The sequence below is a fragment of the Alosa sapidissima genome, chromosome 5 (genome assembly GCF_018492685.1).
Source record: "Alosa sapidissima isolate fAloSap1 chromosome 5, fAloSap1.pri, whole genome shotgun sequence".
NCBI classification, from domain to species: Eukaryota; Metazoa; Chordata; class Actinopteri; order Clupeiformes; family Clupeidae; genus Alosa; species Alosa sapidissima.
Window position 1 is genome coordinate 18,094,204 of NC_055961.1, and position 21,207 is coordinate 18,115,410.

General features: G+C 41.1%; 3 protein-coding genes across 4 annotated transcripts; 2 read left to right on the forward strand and 1 right to left on the reverse strand.

Moving 5' to 3' along the window:
* Positions 1–7,152, forward strand: LOC121709491 (proteasome maturation protein). The gene is made up of 6 exons (XM_042092918.1): positions 1–114; positions 815–915; positions 2,007–2,067; positions 5,388–5,489; positions 6,407–6,500; positions 6,952–7,152. The coding sequence occupies exons 1-6, from the start codon at positions 112–114 to the stop codon at positions 7,017–7,019; spliced, it is 429 nt and encodes a 142-aa protein (XP_041948852.1). The 5' UTR covers positions 1–111; the 3' UTR covers positions 7,020–7,152.
* Positions 7,153–7,259: 107 nt separating this feature from the next.
* Positions 7,260–13,177, forward strand: LOC121709489 (aristaless-related homeobox protein). 2 transcript variants are annotated; one of them, XM_042092917.1, is made up of 6 exons: positions 7,260–7,461; positions 11,213–11,666; positions 12,075–12,120; positions 12,239–12,543; positions 12,845–12,899; positions 13,000–13,177. In XM_042092917.1, the coding sequence occupies exons 1-6, from the start codon at positions 7,392–7,394 to the stop codon at positions 13,138–13,140; spliced, it is 1,071 nt and encodes a 356-aa protein (XP_041948851.1). In that variant the 5' UTR covers positions 7,260–7,391; the 3' UTR covers positions 13,141–13,177. The 2 variants fall into 2 exon arrangements, with proteins under 2 accessions (XP_041948851.1, XP_041948850.1); XM_042092916.1 differs by lacking the exon at positions 7,260–7,461 and adding an exon at positions 9,962–10,971.
* Positions 7,365–9,619, reverse strand: LOC121709488 (sperm-associated antigen 16 protein). The gene has a single exon (XM_042092915.1). The coding sequence runs from the start codon at positions 9,549–9,551 to the stop codon at positions 7,728–7,730; it is 1,824 nt and encodes a 607-aa protein (XP_041948849.1). The 5' UTR covers positions 9,552–9,619; the 3' UTR covers positions 7,365–7,727.
* Positions 13,178–21,207: the final 8,030 nt, after the last annotated feature.

Consider the following 21,207-nt stretch of genomic DNA (forward strand, 5'->3'; position numbering starts at 1 on the left):
TCTTCAAAACACAGAAACAGAGCCTGTTTAGCATGAACGGATGTGACTGTTTGAACCGGAAGCATTTACTATTCCCGTTTCATTTTGTATCCATCACACAGTTTAGGAAACATGGTAGGTGTTGTTACAGTTATTAGTTCTTTAATGTGATTTCTCTTTTAATGTTTAAACCCCATGTTGTTGGCATAAGTTCTGTATTTCAATGCCTTTTGATTGTTTGGTTCATTTGAATGGCAATGCATTCTTATTGGAGCAGGCTTAAGTCAGCTACGTAGTTAGCATAGCTACCTAGTGATGCGTCATTGTGTCTTGCTAGCCTTGTGTTGTTTGACGTTATCATTAGCTGATATTATCTGGTGTTTGCAATGTTTTTTTCCGCAAATATATATATTCATTAGCTAACCGTAAATGCGACATTTTGGATGAAGCCAGCCCTACTACTCTGGCATTTCTTCATGCCTTGTCACGACAGTCATGTTAGCCAGTGATGGCCATTAAGCGCGAGCCAGGTAAAGTTGTATTAAGCGCGAGCCAGGTAAAGTTGTATCAACGAACTAAGGAGATGGCTGTGTGTGGTAATTCTTTAATTGATCTCCCTGGTCTTTACTGTATTATCTTACGCATGGTTTTTACATGGTAATATCTATTACTAAATGTGTAGCTAAAATGGCAAGGAACGTTAATGAGTGAAACTGAAACTGCGTATAATACGTGACATAACTAATAGTTTAACTTTCTAGTGTCCTGTATTGTCATGTACGTACTTAAATAAAACTAAATCCTTACCATTTTAAACTCTTCCTACGTTACTTAGAACACTCGTGGGCTTCGCTCTCAACTGAAAGACAGTGTCCCTGTCACGGGGCTTGCTCCTCAAGCAGGAGCCTATGGGGTCCAGGACACAATGCGCAGGGGGTAAGTTTTGGAATACTGTCTTACATTTGCAATCTGTGATGTCTTGTATGTTGGCAGCAGTAGTGACTGGTGATTTATAAAGTTGAGGATAATAAGGCAAACTCATTTACCAATGTGCATTCACCAGGTAGGCAAAACAAATAGGTCCAAATTATTTGGTGAAATAACCAATGAAAGGAGCAAAGTGTTCTATAGGAAGATTTTATGTCGCATTTATGTCAATAATATGTCACAAAATCAAAATGATTAAATCAAGCAGTAAACACAATGTGTGGGCTACTACAGAATGTCAGAGACCCGTCTGACCTGTCTGATTATGAACAGCTGCTTATATACAAGGATTTGTTTTATTTGTATGCACCATTAAAAGCTACTCACATCTTGATTTTATAGAAGCCCCCACCCTCTCTCCGATAGTGCTCAACAGTGACCAACTGCTCTATTTCTGCAATTGAACACCTAATGAATTTTCTCCATTGAGAATTTGATTATAAGCCATACATACAGACTTTTTGAAATCTCAAAAGAGAAAATGAATGGGAAATTAACTTAGTTAGTTTAGGAGACACTTTTATCCAAAGCAACCTGGACTTGCTGCGGTGGGTTTAGGTTTTTTAAACCCAGGCTGACCCCCACTGAACACAACATTCTCTACTTCCTTGATGAGGAGAACAATCCCCTTTGTATCTTCTCAAGCTGCTATGAAGCACTGCTGAGAGAGTCATTGAAATATAATGTTTCACAAATTATTTTTTAGAAAGAAAATGAAAGGTTTAATGCAACATGTGAACGTGGTATCGATTGTATCAAGAGAAAGACTGCAACATTGGTACACTTGTTTTGAGGAGAACAATTTTCCATATCCTCCTCTGATGGACCACCTCTGGTTTGCATGCTATGCCAACATTACTTTTACAGCATATTACACATTTTGAGTTATTTGTGTGATGTGAACTACTATTATTTGTGAAGCGAGCAACACTGAGTTTGTGTTGTACATGACATTGTATGTTTTGCAATAATTCTCAGATGGTTATGCACATTTTTGTCTGAAATGTTTCGCTGTACTGAAAGCTATGTCACGGTTTCAGATTCTCCAGTGTGAAGAATGAACTGCTCCCTAGTCATCAGCTGGAACTTTCAGAGAAGAATGTGAGTTTCTCTGTATTATATATTATTATTGTTATTATGTATTCTGTTGCCTACAAAATATGTAAGATCCATGTAACAGAGCATCCACAAACCAATAAGTTTGGTGAAGTTTATAGAGTTGAGCTCAGAGGAATAAAAAATCATCTTTTGGAAATTGATCTAATGCCTTAAGTAAAAAATGAGGAAATATCCAGCCTTTAAGAACAGCAATTTTCTTTTTGTGAATGAATAACGTATAGTAAATAAATAAATGTTCTTCCTTAAAATACAGGGAGCATAAGTATTCACAGCCCTTTGTTAAATTCCCATAGAGGCAGGCAGATTTTTATTTTTAAAGGCCAGTTTCATGGATCCAGGGTACTATACATCCTGATAAAGTTCCCTTGGCCTTTGGAATTAAAATAGCCCCACATCATCACATACCCTTCACCATACCTAGAGATTGGCATGGTTTTATTTCAGTTAGCCTAATAGCTGGTTTGATTGCATTGAGAGATGATCTTATGGAAAGTACCCCATGCCAATCGTGAGACATGGTGAAGGTTATGTGATGATCTGGGGCTATTTTAATTCCAAAGGCCAAGAGAACTTTTATCAGGATGTAAATTCCCAATTTTTTTTATTTTTTTTATTCCTCTTTTTAGTCAATGGATTCATAAACGTATGAGCTCAACTGTATAGTTCTGAGCATAATTATTATTGCACACATAATTGTGTGTTACAGTACCCTCCAGAATTATTGGCACCCCATGCTAAAGTTGACTAAAATCTGGTATAAAAAAATAATCTGTTGGTGATTTATTGTAATCTCACAATGAAAACAAATAGGAAAAATCCAACCTTGAAGGGAAGCAAATTTGTTTTGAGGAAAAGGAAAATCTCATAAAGAAATGAATATTTTTAACAAAAACATGTTGCTTACAATTATTGGCACCCCTGCTTATAATACTTTCTTAAGCCTCCCCTTTCCAATAAATATATTAATGTAATATTCACCTATGACACCCCATAGAGTTGGAGAACACAAAGCAAGAGATTCAAGACTGTTGGTCTTTACAAAAGATGTATTCTCCTCTTTGACTCACCCCACTGTTTTTCTATGGAGTTTAAATCAGGCCACTAGATGGCAATAGTCGAAGCCTGATTTTGCGTTCATTAAACCATATTTGTTTTGATCTGGACATTTGTTGTGGTTCAGTGACCTGATGAATGATCCAATCATGACCAAAGTTTATTATCTTGGCAGAGATTGACAGATTTCCTTTAAAAATGTTCAGGTTTTTCATGTTGTTCGTGATGCCATGCACCTTAATTAGATTCCCAAGGTCTTTGGGAATAAAACAGCCCCACAATAGCACAGCCTCTCCATCATAATTGATTGACCCTTTCTTTTACTGTCTATGGTCGCTAAGCGCCGCCCTTAGAACGCTGATGAGCCAATGACAGTCCAGCCTAAACGGGACTCGGACATCAGCTCGGACAACTCCATAGGAAACAACGGGGAGGAGGCATAAAATGACAAATTAATAGTTATTTATGAAGTTTATTAACTCAAAAAACCCCGACGGATAACCATGCTCAAACGTTTTGCAGGGGGACGTGTAATACTGATAGCGGTACCCCGAGAGGCTAGAAAACGGGGTATATTTTCATCAACAGTAGCCTAGAGGACGTCTCTCGCGTTGGCAATAGCTCGACGTAATGTAGGCTACTAAGCCAACAACGTGGGCACAGGTTCCCTGTTAAATCCCAAGATGAAAATGCTCATTAACCAACTACTATATTCTTACTACATGAAATATTAACGTAACCTAACATATCTTAGTATAAATCTTCCACTAGCTAGCTAGCTAGCATTAACGTCAGTGTTTTTTGCACAGTGATTTGCATGGCTACTCGCCACAACTGCTTGTCACCTTGTATGTATTCTAAAGTTTTTAATACACCCTTCCATTGCATAATTAAGTCCCTTTTGATAGCTTCTGGAGGAAAGTAAATCCTTTTTCGACCAAAATGTCCCCAAAGCCTGCTTTCATATACTGTCAGCTGCCATTGTCCACAATGTATTTCTAATCAAGTCTGGTTTGTTTGTCCGAGTTTTCACACGGTAACAATGGGGTGCGGGGCTTAGCGACAGGTCAAATATTAGGTATGGGGTTCTTTTCAGTATAGTCATTCTTCTATGTACGCCAAACACACCTAAAGTGTTCCTAGCCAAAGAGCGCAATTTTCATGTCGTCTGACAATAGACCACACTTCCAGACAAAGTCACTGTACCATTCAGTAACTCCTGCCGTTTACATTGGTAATTAAATGACTGGACAAGCGTTTACCTAGCATTCCCTCTAAATAAGCTATTTGCAGTGAGGTCACTTTTGAAGATTGTTTGGGAGACTTGGTGACCCCAAGATGACACCTTTGTCTGTAACTCTCCAATAGTGGTCCTTAGGCAAAAAATTACATATCTTACCATCCTCCATACTGTACGTGGGGGCGAGATAACCATGGGTCTTCGTCCAAGCATGTTTGTTACATTTCCAGTTGATTAGAACCTTTTAATCATTGTTTTAACTGTAGGCCTACATATTGGCATTTTCAACAAAGTACCTAGTTTGTATAGACATTCACTGACTTACAAATGTCAACACACTTTCTTTTTATTTAAATTTAGTGTATTCTCTTGTCTTTCTGATGTTGGAAAACGACGGAGGATTTAGCTTCTGTGTCACTTTATTTTCATACCTTAGTGAAAAACAAAGTAATGAACTACCTCTGAAAGTTCACAGACACTCTGATTAACGGCTTCTTCACACAGTTGCGTTCCGTCAACGCATGCCAGTGGGTGTTCCCGACGCTAGCTATGCAAATTACTTGAAGTATAACCGTAATTTGATTGGTTGGTGCCGTCCGTCGATTGGCTTGATTGGCCGGTGCCATCTGTTAGTGCTGTTAGGTTTTGTATGTAAGATTTTCTAGGGGTTCCAATAATTGTGAGCAACATGTTTTTGTTAAAAATATTTATGAGATTTTCTTTTTTCTCAGAATACATTTCCTTCCCTTCAATGGAGGATTTTTCCTTGTTGTTTTCATTGTGAGACTACAATGAATCATCAAAAGATTATTTTTTATGCCTGTTTTTAGTCAACATTACCAAAGGTGCCAATAATTCTGGAGGGTACTGTATGTATCTCCGAGACACTGATCTCTTTGGACTATTCTACACATGATGGTTGTCCACTAATATTTTTAATGTTTATTTCCTATTATTGAAATAATAATTATGCTGTCAGGCCTGATGGTTGAGCACTTTGTCTTCACAGTTCCAGCTCAACCAAGACAAGATGAACTTCAGCACTCTCAGAAACATTCAGGGTCTCCACGCACCACTTAAACTGCAGATGGAATACAGAGCAGCCAGACAGGTATGGACTATCTGGGGTAGTTTGTCCAAACTATCGCACCAAATGTTAGTACTGAACCAAAAAAAGATTCCCTAATTTTTCATCACACTTAGGCCCCCTAAAGAGTTTTTTTAACATCGTTTCCATAATCATTTTGATGGCTCATAAACTCTTAATAGGACGAACGGCACTTCTGAAAAGATTGTCAATGGCCTGGCTCTGATCCCTGATCAGCTATTTGAGTCATTATATGGCTGATATCTGTATTATATTAGTATTATATATTGCATCCCTAGACCACATTTACATTGTTTTTAAATGTCAATTCAAACTCCAAGTTAACTTTATTATCCCAAAAAGGGATATTCAGGTGGTCACGGTGCAGAGACACGTAAGCGTATCCCGATTATTATACGGCTACTTGCCAAAACGAAAAATGAACTCCATGATAAGTCTTTTTACACTTATTTTGTTACCGTTTCGTCGTGGCTTTTGCTGAGAAACAAATAGTTCGCAACACACGCTGAACTTGAATCAAACATTCTTTAGAACACAGCTGATCAACCGTCTGCTTTCACTTTTGAATGAAGTTCCAAGCACAAACTCTGTTGCCATTGTCAGCGGTCATTCTTGTTTTCAATGGTCCTTTCCCAAGAAATAATGACCGCTAGAACTTTCGGAAATTCCATTCAAGTCAATGGAGCATTCTACTTGCATTGTGAAGAGCCGTATAATAAAGATGGATAAATACACAAATATGCTGTCCCCAACCCCACCTTCCGCACACATTCTCTGCAGACAATAAATTAGCCTAAAATGTGTCCAGTGTAATAATGAGATTTAAGAATTCAGTGCAGTTTACCATTAAATGGATGTATGAAGTAATCACACACCCCTGCTGGATATAAAATTGATATGTTTCTGCTTCTCTTGATTAGATCCAGCGCTTACCATTCCTGCAAAGCTCCAACCTGGCCCTTGACACATTGCGTGGTAGTGATGATAGCATTGGCTTTGAGGACATCCTCAACGGTAAGAGACTTGGGTGGGGCAAAGACATTTGAGGGGGTAAATGCATGAAGTTGTTTTCTGAACATTTGTTTTGTACACCCCTTATTTTTTATAAAGCTAAGGTTCTGTTAACCCTAATCCTTACCAAGTGAATGGGTGAAATTACAAACAGCCAATCATGTTTGAAGTCTCACTTCACTGCTAGCCAGTGTTGCATACACAGTAGCTCTGTTAAATTGGCCTGAAATCTAACTAAACTAAAACATCTGGTCTGACTGTATTAACCAATCAGGAAGTATTCAGGAGTGGGGCATCCCTGGCTGCCATTGTGCTTCTCTGCTTACAGCACATTGAAACGTCTGATGGATGTTAACATGGGCAATATCACTTACAGCAGCCTTAATGACTTATTTAGTGACTCAGCTTTTTCTCTAATTTCCTTAAAATGTGGTGTTTTTCTTTTTTCTTGCAGATCCTGCAACAAGTGAAGTGATGGGAGAGCCTCACATGATGGTGGAGTATAAATTAGGCCTGCTGTAATTGGAAATGGATAGCATTTGAGTGATTGGCTATTTGAACTAATTGGAATAAATTGTACTTACATCCCCATAGACGTCACTGTGTACACAAACTTGAAGTATGTATTTGTAATAAAACTGTTCCATATCTATTATATTTTGTGGGGGAATATTTTTGTTTCTCTTGTTTGTCAGTCCTAGCATTAAGCTCCCACTGTAATTACTGTAGAAGAGAATGGAGAAATTGGGAAACACTGTGGAAGTGAACACTGTTTAACACACACACCAAACGTATTTGATCTGTCTCATTTCTACTACTGTTCTCTGGCGGAATGGTCTGATGGTGTTAAATGAAACATTGTCAAGAGACCTTTGATAATAGCTTTAATAGAAAATGAACAGAAGCCAGCAAAAACATCTTCAAACTTCACAAGAAGTGTGCCTTCATACAGTGCAGTACCCAGGTAATTTGAGTGAGCTTCACATGCATGTTTCCAGAGAAATAAAATTGTATTTATTGTTTGTAAAACTCAAAATCGTAGAAAATTGTCACCTTCAGCAATATAACAGTCTTAAATATACTAACTGCTTGCTCATTTATGATGAAGCATAGAGAATAAACACAAGGAGCGAGGTTGACTTCCAAATGTGTTGTGTTGCCATAGCCATCATGGTAAACACAATTTCAAACACCTTTACTGATATTGTACTTTATTATTAGGTATGATTTTTATGACCAAACTAGAATGGAACCATCAGATCCTGCAGACATTAAAATATTTCCTTTGTGATCAAAAATTACACACTGCACTGCATCCTCATGTCCAGTCAGACTTGTCACCTGCGACGAGGCGAGGTCAACCAGCTTTACTGTGCTGTCGTTACTGGCCACAGCCAGGCTTCGCCCACACGGACTGAATGTCACCTGGTTGCTGGGGTGAGGTCCGGTGTCCACGCTAAGCATCGCAGAGACCTTTCTCACGTCCCAAAGCTTCACCACCCCATAGGAGTCGCAGGAGGCTATGGTGTCCCCAAGGCTGGTGAAAACGGCATGGTTGCAAGAGTGCTGGTGGCCGTAGAGGGTTTGGGCACACAGGCCTGTGCGCGCGTCCCACAGTGACAAGGTCTTGTCAGCAGAACAGGTCAGGAGCGTGTTGGAGAATGGCAGGAACGCCACGCTGTTGACCGAGTCGACGTGGCCACGCAAAGTGTAGCGGCACCTCTCGCTGTTCAGGTCCCACACCTTGGTAGTGTTATCCATGGAGCAGGAGGCCACAAAGTCTCCGCAGGAGTGGAAGGAACAGCCCCAGGTGGCGTGGGTGTGTCCCTCTAGCGTTAGAACGCAGCGGCCCTGGGCGAAATCCCAGATCTTCACAGTGGTGTCACCGCTGGTAGTGGCCAGACCTCCACCGTTGGGATGGAAACAGCAACTGGAGAGCCAATCACTGTGGCCCTCCCCTGTCATGATCATCTCCCCAGCAGGCAGTCCCCACAGGCGCCAGCGGTGGTCATCACTCGAGGTGGCCACAATCATCTTGCGGGGGTGAAGTGCAAGGCAGCTGATTGGCATACTGTGGGCCTTCACACAAGTGGTCAATGAGCAGCATGGGCTCTTGTTTCCCTGCATTAGAGCCTTGATCTGGTGAAGGTAAGGGTTCACACGGCTACTGGCAGGGAACTCTGAATCCTTGGGGTGTTTAGTGTTTGGGCTTAGATCTGTTGCAGGGTTGCAAGGACTTCCAGTGTTCTGAGGCTTTGTTCCTTTCTCTACATTCTGCTGAGTTTTGTCATTTCCTTGCTTAGCTACACAACGTAACGCTGGAGATGAGTGCGCGTTGCGCAAAGTGGCCTCCAAATTGTGCACGTGGCCAAGAACTCGATCCCTCTCCAAACTGACAAGCATCTTTTGTTTCAAGGACACTTGGTACTTGTCGGTTAGCTGCCGAAGAGCAGGTTCATAGGATGCGTAGTGTTTTTTCAGTCGTTTGATGTCTTCTATTAGTCGGTTTTTTTCCTGAACCACTCGCTTGTGTTGCAAACGATGGAAGTCCCTCTCTTTGTTAAGTTTAACGAGCGTTTCAGCTGCTTTAAGGGCTGCTTGCTTGTAGCTGTCTCGTTCTTTCTGAACATTTCTGAGCTCGTTGTCTAGGAGCTGGTTGTGAGAGTAGGCATCAGGAACAAAATCCACCTGGCCTATTTTCAACAAGCCTTTTTGCTGCATTTCGTACCACTCTGTTTGGAAGCAATCTAAAGTCCTTGGCATGCCCATTTTCACCAGGAAGTTACGGAAAAAGTCGTCAACTGCCTCGGGAATATGAGAAACTGGGTGTTTTGCCGAGCTAACCCTCTGTATAATCAAGTCATCAGCGCGATCTCTCACAGCTTTCACAGCAGCTTCTAGATCTTCATCGCCTTCGGTCATGCTGATCATGTCGTCATCAGCCAGAATTTCTTCGTATTGATAGTCATCCTCAGAGTCCAAGGGTATATAGACCTTTTCGAGATAATATGGCCCATCGACCGATTCTTCTGCAGTTTCATGTTTTGTTTCCATTTTCACACCGCACGCCCAACAAGTCAGTGATACTTGTTGTGTACTGTTACCATGGTTACATTTTCCTGATCCTAAACAGAGAGCATTCAGGAACTCTTTTGGCAAAAAAGTATAATGGTTGTCCTATAAAATGAAAGCCTAATAGCACTTTTCAAGCACAAGGTGCTTTAAAGACAACACATATAGGCTATAGCTAGCGCTTTTCAATGCACAGACTGTAACCCAAAGCGCTCCAAAGACATTAAGCACTGTTCTTTGTGCTTGAAAAAGTGCTATGTATTATTATTATTATTATTATTATTATTATTATAGGCTATTAAAAAGTAAAAGATAAAATAAGTAGGCTAAGGAATAATGTATAGAACGCCGGTCATTATTGGGAAAATAAGTCCCGACAGGGCGAACCGGACCCCGACGCGCAGCGGAGGTTCTAACCGGCTGAAAAATGTCCTAGGTAGCCTAAATGATAACGACTTGCGTGAAACTGCTCACAGCTGTATCTTTAACACAGACCAACCAGGAAGATTTACTGGCGGTCCTGTGAGTCTTTCTTACAGATGGCCTCAGAATTTATGAATAATTGTTCCCAGATATTTACTACTGGTCATCAAATTCAATGAAAATCCCATCAATGCAGGTTTCTATTGTTAAAATAATTTATTGCCATTATTATTATTATTATTATTATTATTATTATTATTATTATTTCACGAAGCCAATATGACTAATTGGGACTGTTCATTTTTAACGATAATGTTGTCATTGTTGTAGGCCTACAGTAGGCCTACAACAATGGACAAAAGCATCAGCCAACCATGACCATAACTTAAAGTCCACAAGGTGGCGAGATTTGACGAGAGGCGAAAAAGCACTAGAAAGCTTGCACAGCTCGCTCATTCACGGACCCAGTGCTGAATTTTTGTACTTGCAAACTGTAGGCCAAGCCTATATCTGTGCTAGCATCTGTCGTGAGAGCCCGGTTGGGGCGTGCGTATACTCTACCTGGAAAGTCTGCGGGCCTTTATGAGTTCCATGGAAGCGTGGCCATTAGGATTTAGTGACATGATTACTGATATGGTGTTGGAGTGGCGCTAGAGATGCTCATGGCAACCAATCGGAGGCGCCTGAGTATGGGTACACATCCCTTTTGACAGTTGGTAATATCCACACAGTGGCATTGGCGGACTACTCGGAACACTAACGTGCGTCTCTTCAGGATTAAGTGCATCACTGTTTAAATTGGAATACATGAGTTGCGCAGGTGAGGGCGACACGCCCGAGGGTAATGCCGACAAGTGCAGGCCCCCTGGCCCGGTTTCATCCTACTGTATAGACAGCTTACTCGGTCGAAGAAGTCTCCCTTATTCCCACGCCAGGAAAAATCCTCCATCGCGCTCTGGGACAGGGGAACGACCTTATGGTAGGAAAAACTCCCTCGAGACCGAACAGGCCTGGGTGTGCTTTGTTTTTACGATATCAACTGATTAGGCTACTTTTTGAATTGTTATGCTTGGCAATTAATTCCCTCCTTTTTTTCCTTTCGATGTGTTCTATGTTAATTAGGGGTTTTCGGTTATAGAGCATCACGATATGATTTTGGAACTTTTGGCTATGAAGTAGCCTATAGCTGCATCTTCTTATAGGCTGTGTTTTCACTTCAGACCACACACATCATGACAAAGAAAGTCTTCAGCAACTGCATGGTTCAGGATCTCTTGCCGAACTCTCTGAATCCGACAAAGGTGTCCTTGACACGGGACGAATACATGATGAACACATTCCGAGCAAACCTTGTGGGTGCCAGAAGTCGTCCGTTCGTCGTCAGTCCTACCTAGAAAGCGCCCCAACGAACCCTGAGCTGATGCAGATGGGGCACAGCGTAACAGACGGAGTGTACAGGGACTCGAAATTGTCTCTCGGGGATGAGGATGCCCTGTGCACTGCTGGAGGTCTCAGAGAAGATGGGGACTGTGTCTGTATGTCAGCAGGCAGTGATTCCGAAGAGGGAGTGCCGAAGCGCAAGCAGAGGAGATACAGGACTACATTCACCAATTTTCAACTGGAGGAATTAGAGAGAGCTTTCCAAAAAACACACTACCCAGACGTGTTCACCAGGTAGTCGGATGATGATAAATATTGTCAAATGTAGATCTATTTAATATGGGGTAGATTTTTGATTAGAATGTGGAATAAGTCAAGACATTCCGCTCAGCTTTCAGGATAATCTACATTCTACATTCCTCTTGGTCTTGTCTTGCTTTAATATGTGAATGATTACACAATGCATTTGGTTTTCACAATATGTATTTGGCTCCATCATACAGAGACTATAAGCAGATCAGGAAATGTGTAAAATCGTTGGCTGGGGTTGAGTAAAGAACACAATACCTCCCATTAAATATATTCATCCAACTAATTCCCCTATAAGAAATTTGAATTATCCAGTACCTTGTGACCATATTTATGCAAATTAAATACCTCCAAGAAGTTATTGAGTTTTAACTCTTTTTCTTTTCTGTTGAGGGAGGAACTAGCAATGCGACTGGACCTCACAGAATCACGTGTGCAGGTAAACAGTTCTGTAGTCTTGTAAGTGCGTTGATTATCTTTGAATGAACTATACTCTCTACTATATTTATATAAAGATAAAATGATCTGAACTGTGGCTAATCCTCCCTCATCTCCAGGTCTGGTTTCAGAACCGTCGAGCCAAGTGGAGAAAGCGAGAGAAAGCTGGTGTGCAACCCCTGTCTCTAAACTTCCCTTTCCTGGGGCCTACACCCTCAATACATCCCATGGGTCACTATTTAGGTCGCGGACCGTTCCCGACCCATCTTTTCCCACTTTTGGACTCAGCATGGACTGACGGAACCACCTCTTTCCCTTTATTTGGCCAGTCTCTCGCCAGTTCCATCTCCTCCCTCAACCTTGGTTCTTTCCCAGTGGTATCCACGTCCAGACACCCCGCTGTCATCGGCCCCTCGTTTGGTCGGTAAGTGCCACCAACCCAGACGAACAGAACTGCTTCCACAAAGAAGACAGCATTACAATATAAGGAATGAACGTATTGAAATGGAATTGTTTTGCTCAGATTGCTTTACTGAATTTACAGTAACTGCTGTTAAATCTAACTATTGTTCCAACAAAAAAACAAGATTTTGAAAGACATGCTCTACTAAATGTCTGTATATCTGCACAGACATTAATGTCTCAGAGCCAATGAATTCATTAACAGTGTGCTGCATATGGTATATTTGAACATAATGTGCTATTTTATTTCTCTTCTAACTCAGTTTTTGGCTTTGCACGCATGTTTCTTCATACGGAGTGAACTTACCTGTTTTATGGGTATGTTGATAACCACCACCATAACCACACGTTAAACACCAAATGCCTGCCCTTTTTGTGTATTATTCTGGCGTTCTTCTCACTCCCTTCTTCTCTATAGGATATTCTCCATGCGACCACTGAGCTATCCAAGGCTACCCATACCTGCAGCAGTGGGCAGTCCTGTCCCTACCCAGGACAGCCTGTCCAGCTCTCGCTCCTCCTCAACACCTCCCTCCATGTCCACCTCCTCTCCTGCTGACCGGCGGGCCTCGAGTATCGCTGCCCTGCGCCTCAAAGCCAAAGAGCACTCTGCCCAGCTGACACAGCTCAGCGCAGCAGCCTCTTGCACAACCAGAAGGGAACCATGTTGAAAATTCCTCAATTTGCAGGCAAATTTTGCAGGTTTTAGAGTTGATAACTCATAAAAACCTTTGTTTGCGTGGTTATATTACACCTAATGCTTTCAGCAGATAATGACAGACATCTGAGACTGTAACATGAAAAGTGTGACTGTTATAGTTGTATGATTTGGGCCTTCTTATGATTACAAATCAACATGGTACATAATATTATTAATAACATAATATTGATTGAGCTCAGCCTTTTTTTGTGCTTATGGGGGTGGGGTTACATGAAAACACACCAACCACCTTAAACATGATGTAAGATAGTAAAGGCTGTACAGTATTTTGTCACTGGTCCATTTTCATCCCATATACTGTATATTTTGGTTTTCAAATACTTCAGGTCATGTATGTCCTTCAATGTTTTAGCAAATTCATTGTCAATGAAATTGTTGATGGATGCTAATTTAATATTTAACTGTGATAGAAGTGGTCTCCCAAAATATCCAGCTTGGGCCTATTATATACAATACTTCTTGTTTTTTAGTGATTGAAAATGTAGATGGCATACGGTGCAGTTCAGTAGCCTTCACAAGATATACATAAGGATCAGCATTCTATGATATAAAAAATTATGAGATGTCAAGGAACATTCAAACAAGGAAGTACAGTAGCTACTTGCACATTTGTATTTAAACTAACTTTATTCAACTGAAGTCCTCATCATTTTCAGATATAAAAACAACGACTAATACGGCTTAAAATGTCAATGAATTGAAATAATTATGAAGCAATTTTGGAACACCAGTCTGGTTGAATGGCTTTTGATATGGATGACGATTGATTTCTCAGTCAGTACCAAATGCATTTCCTCTCTGTTTATATATTGTAAAATGAATATTCAACTGTAATTATTTTGAAAAAGTGATTATTCTCTTTTCATCCTTTATTGTTTCACACCTATAATATGGCTTTAATAGTTCTGTTGTGTTCAGTTTATTGACCTAACTGAAGCCTAAATTGGTCAGAAAAGCAACAATCACTTAAATATGATATTTTAGCCAATCAACATTATGCAAATGAAATACATTACAGAAACAGAGAGAGCGAGAGAGAGATTGAGTGAGAAAGAGAGTTTGTGTGTGCGTGAGAGAGAGAGAGAGTTTGTGTGTGAGTGTGAGTGTGATGGAGAGGGACACACAGAGATATTGCTGCTGACAGAACACAGAGGGGTTGTGCCTGTGTTTGCAAGACTCAGATTAGCACCACAAGTTTGAGACTCTCATTACCCACCTGTCCAGATCCCTCCACCGAGAGGTCACCCTCAGTGCACACAAAGGAATCCAAACACAATGAGGTGTAAATACAGTGACCTTGGACAATGGACGTCCAAACTGGACATTTTCACTGAAAGAAAGTACCATCTTTTGACACATGGCTGTGTTATTTACAGAAGATAGATCATGTAAAAATCACTTTAAATCATAACTGGCCATGGGTACGCATAATCTGGGTCTTAACTATACATATGTTTATATATTGCACAAGGACTGTTGTCCAGTGATATAATCGAGAGATTTATTTCGTCAAAGGCAACCATTCTTTATTAGAAAATGTGACCAATGTGTATATTCAAACAAACAATACTCTCTCTTTCTCTCTCTCTCTGATTCTATATCTATATCTCTTTCATTCCCATCTGATTCAAGGGCATAGTGGTACTATTTCAAAAACATCACAGACTAAAGGCTAGGCGAAGGATATCCATTACCAAGTGACAAAACATGACAAGCTTCCTATATCTGTCTGTGTGTGTGTGTGTGAGAGAGAGAGAGAGAGAGAGAGAGATGGAGAGGGAAAGATGAATTAGCCCAGCTAATTATTTCACTGAGCCTAGGATTTTACAACTTAAAACTCACGACCAAACTCTGCCAGTCTGCGTACCAGAATACTTTAGTCTGTATTTCTCTACTTAAGTTGTCAGTTGGCTAGAGAGCACAACCAAATAACTCGATTCCTATCAAGCCATGCTAAGAAACAATGTCCCTGCTCACATATGTGACCATTCGTACACTCTTAAAACAAATGTGTTGTCCCTATCTGGACACAGAGATGTGTTAAAAAACAACGCAAGTTGTGTTATTTTCAACAAATATTGTGTAACAAATAAAAAAGGGAACAACACAAACTGTGTTGTCCCCATCTGGACACAGAGAAAAACACATTTGTTTTAAGAGTGTAGCCATCATATAATGACAAGTATATATAGATAGAGATTGAGATAGAGAGAACTATGGAGGACTTGATGACTGATGTTTTTACTCAGCAGAACTGAGTGGGATGGAGCACGTAGCGAGGACAGTGGCTCAACCTTTATTCTTGTCTAATGGGGATTCTCACTACAGTCTGCTTTGTCCCATTAAACACAGGCCTCATTAACCTCTGACCGTGTATATCTGGCCGCAAAGCCTGCTGAAGGTCTGACACCACCACAAAGGGGAGAAGAGAGGGAGAGAGAGCGAGAGAGAGAGAGAGTTTTTGTAGGTGTGTGTGTGTGTGTGTGGGTGGGGGGGGGGGGGGGGGTTATGGAAAGAGAGAGACGGTGAAAGACAAGCAGTTTGACCATGGCCTAGGAATGCTCCCCCACTGTGACAAGGCCCCTCTGTGCACACAACATGCCAGCAGACACACTATGATCTCATCACAAACATGTAGAGTGGAGAGTGGCAGAAAGGTCGCTGTTGCCAGATCAAAGTGAAACTAATGATTGTCTTTATTCTTCAGATCCATTTTACACATTTTCTCTCTCTCCCTCTCTCTTTTTCTCTTTCTCTCTCAATCCAAATTAAATGAGATATTACATGTTAAGGCAACATTGGTTACATAGTGTATTGTACAATCACATTTGCAGCGCATTTATCAACTGCACTATTTCTCTCTCTCTCTCTCTCTCTCTGTGACCCTGTCCATACCACACTGATGGCTGTGACACACGGACGTCGCCACATGCTTGAGCAGTGCTGTAATGGAACCCTAAACTTGCCCTGAGCCCACAAATCCCTGGTGATGCCGCTCTTATTTAACACAGCCGCCTGGGAGAGCTTTAGTGGTGGGATAAGCATTCAGGCCCTGACACCTTCGTAAATCAGGAGTCCCGGCCCTCCACACCCAGCCAGCCTACTCCCCCAGCTCCTAAAATGAGGGGGTTATCTGCAATAGTCACAAGGCGTTCAGAGCCATGTACTGCTTCTGACTATAATAACTACTATACATAAGAGTGCCATAGTTCAAGGCTTAAAAGTTTCCCTCAAGCACAAAATTTGATTTGCAATTGATCAGACTTCCTCATAGTGTTTCCTCAAATTTCATGTATTACAGTTTTTTTTCCAAGACAAATATTGTTGGAATAATTTTTAGGCAGGGCCACGGACAATCCCAAGGACCCCTTTATTGTAGGGCGGGGGATGAGGTGGTTTGGGGTGGAGTTGAAATTGATATTCTTATTGGAGACAAAATATCTATATTTCTTAATCTCAGTATCAATCAATCTATCAATCTATCTATCTATCTATCTATCTATCTATCTAGCAGCACTTCTCAAATTGATCAGGTTATCTTCATGCTGTGTCCTGAAAAGTAACTACCTGAAGTGATCCTTACAAGAAAGACCCTTTGTGTTGGATACCCTTTGTCCTCTCCCTGATAAACAAAGTATGGTCGTGTGCCAGTCACCAATGTAACGTACGTTAGCAATAATCCTGTGAGTGCTTTTCACTGCACCCATGCTGCCAGTCATATTACAGCTCTCAAAGTATTCTTTCGTGGAAGTAAAACATTTTGATGCACCAGATGATAGCTTGACCCAATTCTTCCTCCATGGCAGTTTCTTAGAAGAGCCCCACTCGACCCCACACAAAGCACTGACTTTCCACAGATATCCCATGGACCCCCGACAGACAGATGGAGGTTCCTGTGGAGGTCGAAGGCTTGTCACAATGTAACATATGTCTATCCTCATTATGTCTCCTTCCTAGAAATTCAAAGGCCACATTGTGTGGTTCTGAAAATTGCCAGCACACCATCTCAGACACTAGGTGACCATGTAACTGTTGGGAATGCTCATCCAAATTGTATTTCCACTGACCTATCAGGCCCAGCTATCAGTCACCGCACAACGTCGCCACTGCACTGTCTGTCCCAGGTTCCTCCGTGATCTGAGTTATGAGCCCAGGCGGGGTCGACATTTTCATTACCAGCCCAGTGATAAACAGATAATGGAGGTAATTAAACACTTGGAGCGCATGGCTAACTGGGCAGAGGTCAGACTGTACCTCTAGAAATCTGTGGCAGGAGGCCAGTAGTCATAAAGTTAACTCAATTATTCTCTGTCATTACTCCTAACATGATTCCAGTAAGACCCCAATGCATCTCGTGTTTGATTAAAACATCTAAATGGCAAAATTGTACTTTGACAGCATATTGCGTGTAATGTCGTCTAAGATATTTTGTGAAAGCGGAGATTACAGTGCTATAGCACAAATGCAAATACACAGAATTTAACCATTAAGAAATTGGTGGGACACTTGTGTGACATGTTGATTAATTACCTTTCAAGCCACCCCCTCCCGCACACACACACACACACACACACACACACACACACATGCACACAGACACAGACACACACACACACACACACCAGTTCAAATAAAATCTTGACATCTTCACTATTAGAAAGCAGGCCAATTGGCTTTTTGAATGAGGCCATGTCACAAAGGCCCGTAACAGTTCTGGGGAAGACCTCTTTATTCTGGGAAGCTCCAGCACTCCTTCTGAGCACAAAAGCACAGGTGCTCCCCCTCCATGTCAGCCACCTGCCAACATGATAGAGAGCCACTCAATTTACTCTGCAGACAGAAAGACAGACAGCAGACTGCCACTAAAATGGTTTCCCAGAAGCCAACGGTGGCTCCCGCTGGTGTGAATATGGCTGAGAGCCACAGGCTAAATGTGGCCCATGAACAGTGTAGCGTAGTGCTGGCAGGTAATTGTGATAATCTGCCCACCGGCATGCTAAGCAATCCCCGCGAGCCCAAGGGGCACAGCAGCCAAATGTCCACACTCACTGGACCACACTGACCCAGAGAGCTGTTCCCATCATCGGGGCAGTGGCAGTGTGGTGGTTAAGGAGCCTGAAAGTTATTGGTCCAATTCCTGGCTTCAACCGTGGTGCCCTTGAGCAAGGCACTTAACCCCAAGCTGACCCAGAGACAATGTAATCCCTTGTAATATAGTTGATATATGTAAGTCACTTTGGACAAAAAAAGTGTCTGCTAAATGTAATGTAATCATAGGAAAACCCTTCAGCATTCAGTGTGTAAACCCCTAAAATGTAAAAAAAAAAATTGATAAAACATGTTGATAACCTAAAGCCTAATGTTTTACTCATAGAGAGAGAGAGAGAGAGAGAGAGAGAGAGAGAGAGAGAGAGTGAATAAAGTCGCTATTAATTTTATTGCCTTCCTAGCAGCCAGAATTAAATTCAAATCCCTCAGTCTGGCCACAGGACTCTTATTAGATATGCACCTGATGCATATGATTCCTCACTAGTAGGATGATTTAATACTCTTAATTTTAGGATCTTCAAAAAGACTGTATACCTTGTATCTAACTAAGTAAATATAAAAAACAATCATCACTATACTAGTGTCAGTTTAACCACTGGGTTTAAGTGAAGAAGATTTGCCCTCAGGGTCCCCCTACTGTTGAGAAGTGTAATAATAAACAAACTAAATATGTGCCTTTGCAACAAAGTGTGAACATTACTCCAATATAATATAGAGGGAATGCATAGACAACAGTCTGTAGAAAGAGATCTCCGAATCCCTGTAGCATAGCAGCTCCTTTACATTTTGATTTCAGAGGGGTGGCACAGTTCCTATCCGAACAAAGAAAGTTGCTAGTCGCCTATAGGACGGCTCAGAGAATGGCAGAGGTGCTGTTCGTCCTGTTTTGAGGTTATGTGCCATCAAAATGATTTTGAAAATGTTTGAAAACTCTTAAGGGTGCCTTTAAATAGCATCACTAGGAGTTGGGGTTTCAAGAAAGAATTCACAGGCCTCTGGTGTTCAAATACTCCAATGTGATGTTTCTGTTTAACTCTCACAGTGTAACATTTTAACACCTTGTTAGTGTTGTAACTTCTAACACTTTTATGGTAGTCCCCATATATACTCAGTGGTTATTGTTATTATCCTGTTAAATTAAATGTAATCATTTTTTTTAAATTGTGCAGTGTGCAGCCTCAAACCCAGCTTGGATGTACATGAGTTGGTGTTGAGTGTAGTGGTAGCTAGCTGGTACGTAGCTGTGCAGTAGGCCTATGTATGTGTGTTAGGTAACCCCCCCTCCTGGTGCCTTAAAGGAAAACTTTTTCACATAGATCTCTGTTTTCCAGTCACTGAGTACTGTCGGTACTGTGCTACCTACTGTAGCTCGAGTTGCTGCAGCCAACACGTAGAGCAGCCAGGCAGCTACAGTCTGGGGGGCATGATTTTTAAGATGCCCCCAGAGTGTAGCACTGTAGCTGCCTCGCTGCTCTAGCTGTTGGCAGGGATGGGCAAAAATACATCAAAATGTATTTTAAAATAGAATATCAAATACCATAAGTTTAAGTGTATCAAAATAAACTACAAAATACATTAGCCACACCATGTATCAAAAATAAAATACTGTAGTTTTGTATTTTGAAAGTACTAAAAATACTCTTTAAATGGATCATGATATCACTTTACAAACCTTCCCTATCTGTCTATTTAATCTATTCCTTCATCAGTACACTGACTGTGTTGATTAAAGGTGCTCTAAGCGATGTCACGCGTTTTTTAGGCTAAAACATTCTATGTCACTTACTCTAAACATCACCTAACCAACCGCTAGCTGTCTGTGTCCTGAATACACTGTAAAAAAACACAATCTCTGTGGACAGCTTAGGCTCCAAAAACGGCAACAAAAACAACCTGGACAAACCTAGCCCATAAAAACATAACAAACTGTTCCAGCAAATCAAAGACGAGATGCGCATTTAGGAGAGTTTCAATTGCACAGGAGGGAGGGGGAGGAAGTAGCGAGCTAGCTCTCTGTTTTGTTTGAAGGTCAACAGAAGTGACGTTACCCAGCATCGCTTAGAGCAGTGTTTTTCAACCACTGTGCCAGGGCACCCAAATGTCTCTCACTGGTCCAGAAAAGCAACTGTTGCATCAAAGAATTTATAACCACATGCTCTCATTGATTGTATGATTGCACTATTTGTGGTATGCAGGCATTGTACAACGGGGGCCCCATATCCAGTATTCACAGAATCATCACATATCCAGTTCATAACAACAATTAAATTAGATATAGTCACCTACAAATGAAACAGAGGGCGCTTGTTTAATTGAGCAGGTCTTGCATAGAAGGCATAATAAAGCCATATCTGTGTATTATTTGATTTTAGGCTATGGTATGTTTATTTTTTCTTTACACAGGATGTTAGTGTGATGTGGGACATTTTAAGTGTCAAAAGTGTGCTGTGGCACAAAAAAGGTTGAAAAACACTGGCTTAGAGCACCTTTAAGTGGACAGTGTTTGAAAGCAACAGCTTTTCTCTACCTACGAGACATGCCATAAACTGCAAAAAGTCAACAGATCAACTATGCTGACCTGCCTGTTACATCTCATAGCCTAAATACAGTATCAGAGATGCACTCAAGAAGTCACAACTGAACTTGTCAAGCGGTACAAAGTGGAGACAAGTCTCTGGCATTGTCAATGCATGCCCAGATTGAGCAATGTTGCAGGGCGACCACATAACCAGTTCCATATGTTTTGATTGGATGACTAAAGTTCTCAAAAAAAGTTGACAAAATACTATTTTGTATTCGTAATATTTATTTTAAATACATGTATCAGAAATACTGTCCATCCTGGTTGTTGGCTGC